The 15125-nt window shown below is 48.5% G+C and overlaps 1 protein-coding gene across 16 annotated transcripts in view; it reads left to right on the top strand.

Moving 5' to 3' along the window:
- Nucleotides 1-15125, top strand: part of PTPRS (protein tyrosine phosphatase receptor type S) — a 276924-nt gene that overhangs the window by 148277 nt on the left and 113522 nt on the right. For all 16 annotated transcript variants that reach the window (XM_075903067.2, XM_075903072.2, XM_075903074.2 and 13 more), the window contains 2 exons: nucleotides 11896-12041; nucleotides 13527-13668. In XM_075903067.2, the coding sequence (XP_075759182.2) occupies nucleotides 11896-12041; nucleotides 13527-13668 (288 nt within the window). The remainder of the gene's footprint in view (nucleotides 1-11895; nucleotides 12042-13526; nucleotides 13669-15125) is intronic.

A 15125-nucleotide genomic window follows, 5' to 3' on the forward strand; every position in this document is an offset into this window, starting at 1 on the left:
TGTGTGTGAGGGGGAAACCAGCCGCTGGGAAGCAGGGTTGGGGGCAGCAGGGCTGTCCGGCGGAGATCGGGGGGGGGAAGGGTGCAGGCAGGCGGCAGAAGCAGTTTGGGGCAGTGGGGCTATCCGGCGGAGATCGGGGGGGATGGGCAGGCAGCGGAAGCAGGGCTGGCTGGGAGGCGGGGGCTTCTGGCCAGGGGAGATCGGGAGGAGGAGGACTGGAGAACCAGCCTCGGGAAGCAGGGCTGGATGGGGACAGTGGGGCTGGACGGGGGAGATTGGGAGGAGAAGCGGGGAGGGGGAGGAGTGATTCAGCTGGCGGGAAGCAGGCCTGACCTGGGCACATGCAGACCCAGGCACACGAGTGAGTCCGGACCCGGGGATTCCATTTTGCCCCCTCCCCATACCCTCCACTGAGTAGTTGCGAACTGCCAGGCTGGTAGACACACTCACGCACCATGAGCATATCTACCAGCCAGGCAGTTCGCAGCTACGGACTGATACACCTACTAATAATAAAACTTACCTAATTAGAAAATACCGGACATTTTATATGTCCGGTATTTTCTCAATTTGTTTCCCGGACAGAACCCTCAAATACCGGACTGTCTAATACAAAACTGGACACCTAGCAACCCTATCCCTCCTTGCACCCTCCCTCCTAGCCAGATACCCTACCCCCAGTCTGCTCCTGCTCTCGCCTCCTGAAGTCCCCCAGGCTGGCCCAGGCTAGGTGGAGGATGCAGGCAGGTGAAACACTGAAAATTTATTCATTTTTAATTCTTCTTTTTATATGCATTTATATTTTTGGGCTGCAAAAAATAGTACTGAAAAAAAAACGGGTTCCAACTAATGTAAAAAGTTTGGGAAACCCTGGTCTAGCTAGATTTCTATCCATCTTACCGCCCATTTATCCAATCTCCCTTAATTTGCTGGCAAGAATATTGTGAGTGACTGTATCAAAAGCTTTGCTAAAGCTGGCACTGGAGGCTTTGGGAGGACCAGAAACAACTTATTTGAATATTCATCATTTGCTTAATGAATATGCAAATATGCAAATGAATGCTACAGGTCTTCCAAAAGCTCGTGAATGGATTTACTGGTCCTCGTGTCAAAATTTTGGGAACCCCTGGTATAGACGGCTCCTTCTTGCAGAAAACCCCCCTCTTGAGCCATTCTTCCTGAAAAAATGAGAAACGCCTCTTGCACAAGAGGGAGTTTCTGCGCAAAAAGGAGCCATCTACACAGCTCCTTTTTGTGCAAATCATCTACTAATTAATTATGCAAATGAAGCGTGGTGATATTCTGCTCCGCACTTTATTTGCATAAGCTTTTGTGGAAGAAGGCTGCAGTATAGACGTAGCCTTAGAGTCCAACAGGCAAGGCATGCAAAGGGTGGGAAAAATGACAGATTTTTTCTATTTTATAGTTGGGAACTGATAGGGAGATTGACAGAGCCAGGAAATCCATGTAGAATAGTGATAGAGATGCAGCCGTGTTAGTCTGGTGTAGCTGAAACAAAATACAGGACTATGTAGCACTTTAAAGACTAACAAGATGGTTTATTAGGTGATGAGCTGGGTCTGGCCCACGAAAGCTCACCACCTAATAAACCATCTTGTTAGTCTTTAAAGTGCTACATAGTTCTGTACTTCTGTGTCACCTTTTCCCTAGTATTCCAGCATCTTTAACCCTCTCTGGAGTCGGCTGAGGTATTCTGGGCAAAGTCCAGTGTACACTTGGACCTGCTCAGTGTGTCCGCAGTAAGGAGGAAGACAGACACATCTCAACTCATTTTGACCCCTTTTTCTAATAGAGACTTGTACTTTGTATAGCAACCTATACAAGAAAACAATGTGGAAATTTCCTTCTCTGTTATCTGTTTGCAGGCACAACTGACCGGTGGGGCCAGAGAAGTGGGGTCTGTGGGTACCACCCCAAGTTATTTTAAGTACTTCAACTGACGGAAGACTTTTTTTTGATCAATTGGCTATGCCCTAGCTACTCACGGGGTGCTTTGTCTATTCTTTCCTGAGCGCTCTTGGCTTTCCTCCCAGGCTGTCTCTGGTACAGTCTAGTCTCTCTCGCTCTCAGTTCTTCATGCTGAGGGATAATTGAGTGTTCTTTTACTAGCATGGGTAGGAGTTGAAATCTGGTGTCCCCATGTGCAGGCTCCTTGGGTCAGCATGATTGGAGCGTAGGCCTCTGTGACAATGCTGACTGCAGAGACCCAGGGGGAGGGCGGGGGCCTGGAAAGTGAAAGCAAAACCTTTTAAAATATACATTTTGTGACTGGCTTTCTTTTGTTTCCCTTGATTTTTTCGCTGCTGTGGGCGAGGGGCCCCTTTCAGCCAGGCTCATGCTGCTCTCTGCCCTGAGGCCAGCTGAAAGGATAAATTGTTTGTCTTGACTTGTTGTCCATTGTTCCTGCACTTTTCTGGAGGCGGAGGGGCAGGGAGGGAGCTGACAGCTCCATGTAAAGATGAATTCTCCAGCCTACAGCCAGCTGGAGCTGCCCATCTCACCTCAGGGCTGGGGGAGAGACAAGAAAGCCATGGGGATAGGAAACAGCAACAACACAGAGAGGGGTGTTTTGAAAAGTCCCTGCCCAGCTCTCCCTGCTTTGGGCTAGTAGCCATCTTAGACTGTCTGTGCTACCCTCTTCTCTTTCCCAGCTGCTCGGTGCCTCTCCGCCTCAGCCCAGTACCAGGGCAGTGAGACACAAGGGAAGGCACCCGAAGGAGCTGGAAAAGGGTAGAGTAGTGTGTCCAGAGTGAGTTTGCCAGCCCAGGGGCCTGCCCGGCACATCTGCCTTCAAGTTCCTCTCTCCCTGTGGGCAGCCCTTAGTGTCGTTGGGGGTTTTTGCTGGATGCAGGGAGCTGGCAGCGGGGGGGGGCGGGGGTACAGTCCTCCCCTCAGCAGCACTAGAAAGATTCGCACTCCCCCTGCTTTGCACTTGGGGAGGAGAGAAAATAAGCCAGGCCTGTGTAAAGAGAAAAGACTGGGCCGGTTACTATAGCGACGGAGCAGTCCAGACCTCCCTGTTGCTTCTGTTTTCCTGCTAGTTCCAGCCTCTTCCTTGGGCTCTGCCCTTGAGATAAAGCTCAGCCAGCAGGGGCTGTGTGGGTGGAGGGGGGGGCCTCTCTTCCAGCATCAGGGAAGGGATAGTGGATACAACTATCAGAAAAGAGTCTCAGGTCCTGTTCCCCCTTCCCCCAAAGAGGACTCTCCATACAAGACATCCATAATGGTTTGGGGGGATAGTTCACTCCAGGGGAGGATAAATCTCCTATCTCTCTCCTGTCCTTTAGCCATGGAATTGGTGGTTGTGAGGTGGGGAATTGCGAGATGAAATGGGTCCCCTCCTCAGCTTCTGTTGCTGGCCAGACCTGTTTCCGTGCGGCCGTACTCTCAAACATCCTGGCTGTGTCTACACTGGCACCTTTTTCCGGAAATGCTTAAAACGGAACAGTTTTCCGTTATAAGTATTTCCGGAAAAAGAGCGTCTACATTGGCAGGAAGCTTTTCCGGAAAAGCCCTTTTTCCGGAAAAGTGTCCGTGGCCAATGTAGACGCGCTTTTCCGGAAAAAAGCCCCGATCGTCATTTTCGCATTCGGGGCTTTTTTGCGGAAAAGACTACTGTGCTGTCTACACTGGCCCTTTTCCGGAACAGTTTTCCAGAAAAAGGACTTTTGCCCGAGTGGGAGCAGCATAGTTTTTCCGGAAAAGCAGCTGATTTCTTACAGTAAATCGTCACTGCTTTTCTGGAAATTCAAGGGGCCAGTGTAGACAGCTCATAGCTTATTCCGGAAAAGCAGCTGCTTTTCCGGAATAAGTGGCCCAGTGAGACACAGCCCCTCAGTGTAGGGCAGGTTCTGGTCTGGGCAGGTGCAAAATGTTGCTAGTGTAGTGTAGATAGGAGAGCGAATGAGTGCTATTATTTTCTGTCTTCCAACTCCTCTATTCATCTCCCAAACTGTCATCTTTCTAAATAACCCAGTGCTAAGGGAGTTTTAGCCTAGGTCAGCAAGAGTGTCTCAAAGAATTGATATGAAAGGTTGGCATGGTTTTCTTTGAGAATCAGTCTAGTCTGAAAGGCAGGTCTACACTTAACCCAGTGCCACTGTTGCATGGTAGGGTATGTCTAGACTACAGGCTTTTGTTGACAGAGGCTTTGTCAACAGATTCTGTCGACAAAGCTTCTATCGACAAAGAGCATCTAGACTGTATCCAGTTCTGTCTGTGGACAAAGCAAGCCACTTTGTCAACATCAGAGTGTAGACGCAAAGGACAGTATAGATGCAATAATGCCTTCTGTCAACAGAACTCTGTCGACAAAAGGCGTTATTCCTTGTAGAATGAGATTTACCGCCATCGACAGAACTCGGCAGTAGTTATTCGGCATGGGATGAGGTTTACCGGGGTTGCCGACAAAGGGCTTTGATGTCGGCAGGGGAGCGTCCAGACTAGCGCGCTGAGCCAACAAACAGCTGATCAGCTGTTTGTCGGCTTAGCGCGGCAGCCATGTAAATGTAAATGAAGCCGCGATCATTTAAATCGCGGCTTCATTTGCTTTTGCCAAAACAACAAATCTACATGGCTCCATCGACAGAGCCATGTAGTTTAGACGTACCCCTAGTGAGCAAGGTAGATGCTAACAACCCAGAAAACCCTCATCACAGGCTGGCACTTCTGTTGGCTGTCTCTGCAGAGTGGAAGCAACCAAACTTCCCCTCTCAGCCCTTGATGCATGTCCCACAAGCTCATGACTGGAGCATGTTGGTGAGACAACGAGGAGGAAACATGGCAATGCATCCATTATATTTATAAACAAAAGACTCAGCACTCTGGAGCTAAATTCTCTTGTCCTCTTTCAAGATCCCAACTGCAGGGCTATCAGTGGATAGCTGTGTCCATCTGGAGACCAGGTTTGACAGGAGAGAAGAGAGTGAAGATTTGATGGTGTGACTAAATTCTGTTCCCTCAGCTGCCAGTTCAGATATGTTAACTGCACCTGCTTTATTTAACCATGTTTCAATCTCTCTCACTTGCTCTTCAGATTCTGATGTTTCAGATGTGCATAAGTTAGCCCGCCCTCTTCCCTTGTTCATCGTTTTCTATGCCCCATGGCAGCACCTCCTGTGAAGTACTCAGACTTATGGGTTTAAATAGCTTTCCCAGCCCTTCTTTGCTGCAAAGTTCCTTAGACTCTCTTAGCTTGCTTCAGTGGCACTGGAATTGATGGGGGTGCTGAGCTGACACCCCCCCACACACATACACACCTGTTCACGCTTCTCACTGCCTCAGACTGGGTCACACCTTAGCTTGCCAACTATTCCAGACCAGACGCCATTGTTACAAACAGTATCCAGTCCAGCAGAGTTGGCAACCTAGCCACAACTGGAGGCGGCTGTGGAGTCCGGCGCTGAAGCCAGGAGCAGAGCCCCAAGTGGCAGCAGAGTCTCCAGGACTGGTAGCCTGTCCCCCAGAGACAGTGGATGGTGGAACTCCACAGGGTGGCAATACTGGTGGGACCCCAGAGGGGCCCACCTGGAGGCTGGGACATGGAGCGGGCAGAGCCGCCAGCTAGTCAGCAGCAGGACTGGCCCCTGGGTGTAGGGAAGCCGAGTACAAAACCTGGGGGTGCTGCAGCTCCCCACACTCCTACTTCCCATGCCTATGTCTTGATTGTGTCATAAGGAGGTGGCTTGTTCTTGCAAAGGCTTTGCAAAAGTCCATCTCATAGACTCATAGACTTTAAAGTCAGAAGGGACCATTATGATCATCTAGTCTGACCCCCTGCAGTGCAGGCCACAGAATCTCACCCACCCCTCCTAGAATAATCCTGAGAGCTTTGGCTTTTTTGTGAAAGAATGCAGCAAGGGGAGAGAACTTGGTGGTGCTTCCATCATCAAGTCACTTAATTCTCTTAAGGCCATCAGAAGTGACATCTTGTCCTGCCCCTCCAGCAAAATGCCCACTTGTGCTTGGGCTAAAGATTCCAAACCCATTCACTGTGAGCTTGTTCCCAAAGGCCCTTACACAAGCTCAAACATGTGGGGTCATCTCCCTTGTGAACAAGGGCCTGAAGACCTAGAGCAGGTATAGCCAGGCAGAGAGAATGTCAACATGCTGGTGATGGGAAGAATGTCCTTGCCAGGCACCTGGACTTTGTTGGCCATGGCAGCAATGCTGAGTCTAGCAGCAAGAACAGAACATGCTTGAGGGCAGGGTGGGGGGCAGGGTTAAAGAGATGACATTTCGTTCCAAAGGAGTGGGAGGATGCAAACCATTTGCCTCCACCTGAACACAATCAGAGCAGGAAAGAAAGGTTCTGTTGCTGTCTGCTGTCAACATCCAGTGTGTCGTTTGCCCCTGGCTGTTTCTTTTGGGAAGTGAGTGGGTTGTGGGCCGGCACTTGTTGGAATGGAAGGTTCTGTTTAGGTTGATAGGTTTTCATTAAGAAGTACAAAAAAAATATTGCAGGTGCACAGCAGGTGTCTTTGCATACGCAAACCCCACAGGCACAGAGCCCTGCTCAGATACAAAATTTGTATCTGCATCTGTGACCGCAAAAATGAGCCTCTGATGTCCACATTGACATCCAGAGATGCGAATATCCATGGACATAAACCAGATATCTGCAAATTTGCAGGGTGGGAGATACTACATTTGTATCTGCATCCATATCTACAAAAATGAGCTTCAGATATCTACATCCACTGATGCAGATACCTGCGAATATCTGCGGATTTGCAGGGCTCTACACAGGCAGCCTCTCCTAACAGGAAGGTCCTTTGAATCCAAGCATCTTCTCCCTCCTGTTTGATTCAGGCTCTCCCAGAAAGAGGCAAGTTTTTTTGTTTTTTTTTAAACCACAGAAGGCGGGAAAAAGTAAAATCCTTTTGTGCCCTGCTCTGAAGGAGCATCAGACTGTGAGTAAGATTCACTATAGCTTTCCAGGACCAGGTCAGTGAGGGCATAACCTTCATGTTTCCATCTGGGAGGATTGGTGAAATGGTGTAATATCTACTCAATAGGACAGTGATGTCAGGGTGAAAAATGGAATCTCAGAATGACTTAAAAATATCAAGACACTTCAGTCCTGGAATGTCAGTAGAAATACATAGACCCTCTGGTTGCTTGTACTAATGTTTTTTTTATTTTCATATTATTGCACCTGTTAGGAAAGTTGCCAGGGCCATTTACACACTGTATCAACAATTCTAACCAAAGCCTTGCATATCCTGATACAAACTGGTTCTGAATTCTGCACCAAAGATGCTAGATTCTGTGCCTCTCTGGTGCGGCATATTGGGAATTCTGTGGCAGTCTCATCTCTGCTTCACACAACTAGAACCGTGGAACACTAGACCTGGAAGAGACCTTGAAGTCATCGAGTCCATTCCCCTGCCGTCATGGCAGGACCTAGTACCGTCTGACCATCCTTGATAGGTGTCTGTCCAATCTGCTCTTGAATATCTCCAGTGATGGAGATTCTACAACCTCCCTAGGCAAATAACCTGTTGGGAAACAGAGACTGAGGCAGAAAAGGGCCACTTGCATAATTCCGACAAACCCTAGTCAAATCCACACACCTGGCGGAGAATACTTCCATGTGCTTGGTTGGAATTGGTGGGTGGCATGTTGGTGACCAGCATGGATGCTGTGGTTAGCAGAGGTCACAGGTAGAGGCTGGAGATGAGGAACCCAGTTTTAGAAACAGTAATTGATTTTCTCTCTACCCCCTAAGCTGGCAAATGAAAGTTAATAGTTTTGTAGCCCTTTCCATTGGAAGGGAATGCTTCATATGCAGTTTAGTAGAACAACAACCAGGCAAGGCAGGTATCTGTTCCGAAATTACAGAGGGGGATAACTGAGGCACAGATTAAGTGATTTGCTTATGATCATACAACGAGACAATGATAGAGTCAGAAACAGAACCTAGGATTACAATTTCTCAGTCTCTTGTTGTAACCATGAGATAATACTACCTGTCCAGAGCCAGAAGTAGAACCTGAGCCCTAGTCTACACTAGGGAGTGATTTTGAAATAACTCCCCTTATTTCAAAATAATAAGTGGAGCATCCACACTACCAGGCCCCATTATTTCGAAATAACGGGCTGGTTATTTTGAAATCTGTGTTCCTGCTTTCCTTGGGGAATCAGCTTATTTTAAAATAGTTATTTCGGGAGTTGTTATTTCTAATTTAGTTGTTTTGAAATAATTTCCTAGTGTAGACATGCCCTGAGATTCCTAGCTCCCGGTAGCTTGCTCTAATAACTGAACCACCTTGCCTTCTAAAATAATTGTTGATTTTATGGATGATTAGTCAGAGGCTCAATTTTTAATTTTAGTAAAGAATCTGATTCTTCTAAGACTGGTATGTGACTTTAATGCCTTTAAGAAGCCCTTGATCTATGTGGACTCTTCAGTTTTTAACTCAGGGGGAGGAAGAAGATAACTCCTTGGGTAGAGACGATGCATTTTAGTGTTAGCCCAGAGCAGATTTTTACAAGCAAATGACAAATTCCTGAATGCAGGGGTTTCTAGCAAGACTTTGACAAGCTTCAGCTATAACTGTGCAAAAGCAACTCTGTGACCTCTAAATATAGATTTAGATATTTATAAATCTAATACTTGTGCACACACTGTTCAGCAGGACATAAGCAGCTCTAACAAATTGTATTTACCTCCAGCTTGGAAACAAACACTTGATTCCGTCACACACACTTTTATTTATATACCAGTTGCCCAGCAAGGAGACGGGACTGGGAAGAGGATGCTTCCTCTTCTCTTTAGATCACTGCAATTCACTTGGGACTTTTCCTGGGCTACCATTTGTCCTCTTCTGAAGCTCTTTCTTTCATTCTCTCTTTTTTTTCTAGGCTGTCTGCATCTTGCTTTATAAAGCCTGAATATGTACATATAAATCTGCACATTTCACAGTCGTGTGGTCTACTTCCACAAGAATAACAGACGGCAGCTTTATGATCTGGGTGATTTTATTTGAACACAGCTGTGGCCTTGTGATTTAAATATTTCAGTAAATTTTAAGCTAACTAGGCTAGAGGAAACTGCTGGGAGAGAAGGTTAGAGATGGAATGGACATGGAAGGAAGGCTTCCTCTTTTCCAGCCTCCTCCCACCAAGAAGCTCTTCGATTCTTTCCTTTTTTGTAATGCTTGCCCAATCTTCCTCTCTCCTTCTTCCTCCAGAGGTGCTTTTCAAGGATGTGAGGCTAGGAGGGGAGTCACTGGCTAGGGAATGACTGCTGAAGGCGGGAATGTCAATCCCTGCTGGATAAAACACAGCCTGCAGCTGTGAAGGTTTTGTTTGTATGTATGTTTTTTCAGGCAGCCCTGTGTCTCTGAGCAGCTGGATGTGATAGGCAATTGAGGGGCTTTTGGATTCCTCTCCAAGCTGTGCAGATCCCCTGGTTTGGGGTTTAAAAGACTGTAGCATCTCTTGGGGGAAAACTGCAGGAGCAGTCTACAAGCTTTGGCTGCGTGTTGGGTTTTGACAACTTGATTGTTTCAAGTGGTGATGAATTTGCTTTGTTGCGCTACATTGTCAGCTCGCTTTTCCAACATGTGGGGATGTGTGTGTGTATAAAATATACACATACATAGGTGCGCATGTGCACACAAATGGGTCTCACACTTCATAGCTTCTGTAGGCTAAATGTGTTTCACACACCAGGGGCTCCTTGCATCTCTCCATTCCCTCAAAGCTCCCTGGGGGCATCTTCCCATCCTCTTCTTTTTCAGGGATTCCCTGCACCTCGCCCCCATCCCCTCCCTTATCATAGAATCCTACGGTTGGAAGAGACCTCAGGAGATCATCTAGTCCAACCCCCTGCCCAAGGCAAAGACCAATCCCAATTAAATCATCCTAACCAGGGTTTTCTCAAGCTGTTCCTTAAAACCTTTAGGATGGAAGGAGATTCCACCCCCTCCCTAGGAAACCCATCCCAGTGCTTCACACCCTCCTTGTGAAATAGGTTTTTCCTAATTTACAACCTGGACTTCCCCCACTGCAACTTGAGACCATTGCTCCTCATTCTGCCATCTGTCACCACTGAGAACAGCCTCTCTCCATCCTCTTTGGAACCCCCCTTCAGGTAGTTGAAGGCTGCTTTCCCCCCTCTCTCTTCTCTTCTGCAGCCTAAATAAGCCCAGCTCCCTCAACCTCTGCTCATAAGTCATTGCTCCAGCCCCTTCATTTTTGTTGCCCTCCGCTGGACTCTCTCCAATTTGTCCACATCCTTTCTGTAGTGGAGGGCCCAAAACTGGGTGCAGTACTTCAGATACAGCCTCACCAGTGCTGAATAGAGGGGGAATAATCACGTTCCCTGATCTGCTGGCAATGCTTCTACTACTGCCGCCCAATATGCTGTTAGCCTTCTTGATATCAAGGGCACACTAGTGACTACTATCCAGCTTCTTGTCCATTGTAATCCCCCAGTTCAGAGGCTCTGAATCCCCCCCTCATTCCTCCTGACACATGCTGTGCAGCCCCTCCCATATCATTGTCCAACATTCTCCATCTCTGTGGCAAGGTCTCTGTCTCCCCCCATTCCCTCCATAGCAGTTCCCTCCATTCACCACCTATGCCAGGGATTCTGGGTGAACTCCCTGTTTCTCCCTTTTTTCTCCCATGTCCATTTAGATTCTCTTTATTCACCTCTGTGTGCCCTCTCTCCCCATTCCAGGGGCTTTGTGCCCCCCACCAATTATAGCATTGTATATAGAGCAGTCGTTCTCAAAGTGGTCCGTGGCCATCCTCCAGGTGGGCCACAGGCTTGTGGCTCAACATCCCCCACAGTGGCCTCCTCCCCATGAAGTTGGAGCACCAAGAACCCTGCATTTCTACCCTGCTCCTGCACCTCCCACCCTCAGCCCACACCTGCACCCTCCCACCCTCCTTCCTAGATCCCCCTCAACTCCAGCCTGCTCCTACATGCAGTCACTCGCCACCCTCAGCCTGCTCATGCACCCAACCTCCCAGCCAGACCCTGCACCCTCCCACCCTCCAACACTCATTTTGACATTATGGGTGGTTAGCTGGTGGTCCACGGGGTGGGCTGTGAGCCAGAAAAGTTTGAGAACCACTGATATAGAGATATATTATCAAGTCAAAGGAAAGCAGGGGTGGGGAACCTTTTTTGGGTCGGGTGTTGCTGACCCACAGAAGAATCAGTCAGGGGCTGCGCACAAGTGAGAATCTCCTCCTTACTCCTCCTGACTGAGGAGAAAGACAATTCCCACATTCCCTTCACTAGAGCCTAGGGGGGCCCCAGCTAGTAGATGTTGTTGGGTGGCTGGGGGGGGGCTGAAGTGCCAGCGTGGGATCCCCAATGCTAGGAGGGGAGCCTTGAGCCTTGGGGTCTGGATCCAGGCAAGCTGGGGGCTCCATCTGACCCCCAGGCCTGAGGTTCCCCACTCCTGGTGTAAAGTTTCACAGGATATTGGAGTTCTATCTTGTAAGTCACTAGAAAGAGGGCAATGCGGGCATGGAACACAGAAACAGCTCCCAGATATTTCCCAGATATTTCCTTGGAAACTAGTGCTTGATAGATTCCATGGTAACTCCCGAGCTCCGCTAGTGACTTTTGTCCTGATCCCTCCTTTGAGTCATGTGCTTGTATATGTGCAGAGTTTCTTTGAGGTCAGTGAAACTCTGCATAAGCACAGATATTTATTTCCAAGATCGAGGTCTTCATCTCTTTGTGCTTTGGTTTCCTCCATATCTGAAACAGGGCTAATGAAACTCCAGCACCAGAGGTGGCTTCATTTTGGTTTTGGATGTTGGGAGGAAGGGGGCTGTGATATTACAGGCAATTAACTACGGCTGCTACTTATAAGAGCATCTCTACCATTGTTTTTTTTTTAAAAGGTTCCCTTGAGTTCATTAAAAAACCAGTGGACCAAATCGGCGTGTCAGGAGGCGTGGCATCCTTTGTATGCCAGGCAACTGGAGATCCCAAGCCCCGGGTCACCTGGAACAAGAAGGGGAAGAAAGTGAACTCACAGAGATTTGAGGTAAGAGACAACCTGTGACTGTGTGTGTCCACACGGCTGTGATCAGAGGTGTGACTGCAGCTAATGTAGCCATATCTGAGCTAGCTTTATTCTAGCTCGGTCAGATAACAAAAGTAGCAAAGCCGAGGCCGCATGGTCTGTACAAGCGCACCTGCCACCCTAGGATATATTTGTGCAATTAGCCCCCACGTGACTGAAACCAGCTAGCTCAGTTAGGTCAGTGTTTCTCAGCCAGTGGTACGAGTACCCTTAGGAGTACTTGAGAGAAGATGAGGAGTGGGGTACGTCAACACAACTGAAATTTGGAGAAAACTAAATATTTGTTTTAAGTTTTACAGCGCTTTATTATTTTTGTACTTTTTACACCCAAAAATTTCATTGCCTTTCTGTCTACGATTAAGTTGTTTAAACAAATGTGTTGCAATGGTAGAAAAAAATGTTGGGTGTCTGAAAACTGTAGGTACTGAGGGTACTTATAATTTTTTTTTAAAAAAAAGGGGTACTTTATAAAAAAAAAGGTTGAGAAACACTGGCTTAGGCGTGTCTCTATGAGCTGTCATTGTCACATTGCTGTTTGATGTGTAAACTCTAGTGTGTGCATGAAACAAGAGTAAAGCAGCCTTGTTTCACAAATGCCCTAAGGTGTCAATAAAAGTGTGGAGGGGGTGGGGGGGAAGCAGAGGGTTAGCTACAGAGTGAGTTGTCAGTTCTCAGTTCTCAGGAGGCTTAAGCTACATGAGAGTAGAACAGGCTAATTTGCTTCTTTTTTTTAAAAAAAAAGGATAAAATTGCTCCTTCCTATCTACCAAGAAATGCAGGCCCGACTGGCCCTTTTAATATGATGTTTCTCCAGCTAGGTCAGCTCTTTAAATACGCTTCCCCATCTCAACCCATTTTCTTTTTTTAAGATTAACTGCAGCATTATTGGCATTGATGGCTAGACCTAATTTATATCTAATAAATTAATAAGAGTGTGTGGTGGGGCATGGAAAGGGCAGAAGCTGTATTTTGACACTCTTAAGCTTGACCCCCCGCCCCCCCGCACACACTCACATTGGCCTCTAGCCTGCCAGATGTGGTTTGGGAGGGACATTCAGGTGTCTGCTCTTTGGGCAGATGAGGGGGGATCGAATCTTTTATTTTGTTTTTACATCTCCACTTGCCCGTTCCTGCAAAGCCTGGCCATTTCCCTGGCATTCCAGGTCTTTTGGCTAGTGAGGAAACTTTCGGGAAGTGGGGAGGGTCAGGTGCAATTCAATCCTATAGTCATAGAACTTGGTGCAGAGCCTACTGTCACTGTGTTCCATGTGCATTGGGCAGGTGCTAAGGGGGGAAAGGGCAGAAATGATGGGGGAGTAAAGGAGGCAGGACGGGGAAGCTGTTGCAGTTGGACCAACGTGTACAGCTGCCCTCCGTGTGGGCAGGGCTGAGCATGCCCAGGGTCCGGGCTTCTACTCAATCCTTCTTTCTCCCTTTCTGCCTCAGACCATTGAATTTGATGAGAGTGCAGGAGCTGTCCTGAGGATCCAGCCCCTCCGGACTCCCAGGGACGAGAACGTCTACGAGTGCGTCGCCCAGAACGTTCACGGGGAGATCACCATCCATGCCAAGCTCACAGTTCTCCGAGGTAAAGCGCACCCCATCGGTGACGGGGCGCTGGCAGGGTGAAAGATGCCTGCTCCCTGGGGGAGGAGGTTGCCGTATGAGCAGCGGGGCTGAGTCGCAAATGCCCAACTTTGCCTGCTCTTAAAAGCATCCCTGATTCTGGGCAGCAGCCCTCAGTGTGCACCTCTCGTCCCTCAGGGTATTCGACCAAAGGCAGCTTGCTGGGAGTGGCTCTGTTTACCCCGGGGGGTGGGAGAAGCTCGCGGCTTCATGGCTCCGGTCCCCAGCACTTGTAGTAGTATGTCTCCTCAGTTGCCTCCCCGTGGCAAGAGTGCGGAGCAGCAGCTGTGCCAGCGAGTGTGAGGACAGCTGTCGCTGCGCGGAGGAGGCTGCACTGGGACACCCTCTCAAGCCCCTCATGCTCCCATATGCTTCAGGTGGCCTTTCTGTCTCAGTCTGCTCTCTCCTGAGCCATGGAAACTCCCTGCTCTGGAGGTTTATGGGCAGCTCAGGAAGGCTTCATTGTTTTTCTCTAAAATCTGATCCCTGCCATCCAGGGACCCAGGAGAGAAGGTATTGTTTGATGAAGTGAGGCTGCGCCCCTGTATGACAGGCTGAGCCCTAGCTGCCTTTCCTTACCCAGGTCCGTCCTCCTCCAGTAACCCCCTCCCCTGTGCTCCATTGGGCCCCTTCTGGCCTTTGCTTCCACCTCTAGACCATTTGTTTCCCTTTCATTCTCTTTTAGCAGTCCCCATTGTAAGGGATGTGTCTATGGACTCTTCTTTCATTTGAAGCCTGCTCTGGGGGAAGTGGAGAGGCAGGGTCCGTGGTCGTCGTTCTGTGGCTTTTGATGCCTCCAGATGTTTCCTGCCTGCTGGGTGGTTATTTATTAGTCCCAGAAATCTCAAACCGCAACAACAAAAAACAAAGCCAACCTGCTAACTGGAACGAACCCGCTTTTGGGGAGGAGATGCATGAGATGCTTGGGTCAGACAAGACAGGCTTGCAAATCATTCATGGGGAATGGTATAAGCACTGGCCGAGTGAGCACTGGCTGGATCGGGTGCAGCTTGCAAGAGGAAATGGTGTAGCAGTGACGTGGGAGCCTGGGATGTGTGGGTAGTTCTGGTAAGAGCACTGGTTCTACAGCTAGTTCTGTATCTTTAGGGACAGGTTTAGGAGTTCCCAGTAGCCTCGTGGCATGGCAAAGGACTTTCTAGTCCATAAGGCTGTTTGGATCCGTTGCAAAGTATTCCCTTGGGTAACCTGTAAGATCCTTTTGCTGAATGGCCCAGGAGCACGTTTCTCATTTGTAGATGCCAGAGCCAGAAAGGACCACTGTGACCATCCAGTCTCATGGTTCTCAAGGTTATTTAAGCCTGGTCCCCTTTTTAGTATCCGTAGTAGTTTACACCACCACCCCTCCCACCACACAAGTAGATAGATCTAGCCAGTGCTTCACTTGAATCAGTTTTGACT

The sequence above is a fragment of the Pelodiscus sinensis genome, chromosome 32 (assembly GCF_052426305.1).
Source record: "Pelodiscus sinensis isolate ZL-2025 chromosome 32, ASM5242630v1, whole genome shotgun sequence".
In the NCBI taxonomy this organism is placed as follows: Eukaryota; Metazoa; Chordata; order Testudines; family Trionychidae; genus Pelodiscus; species Pelodiscus sinensis.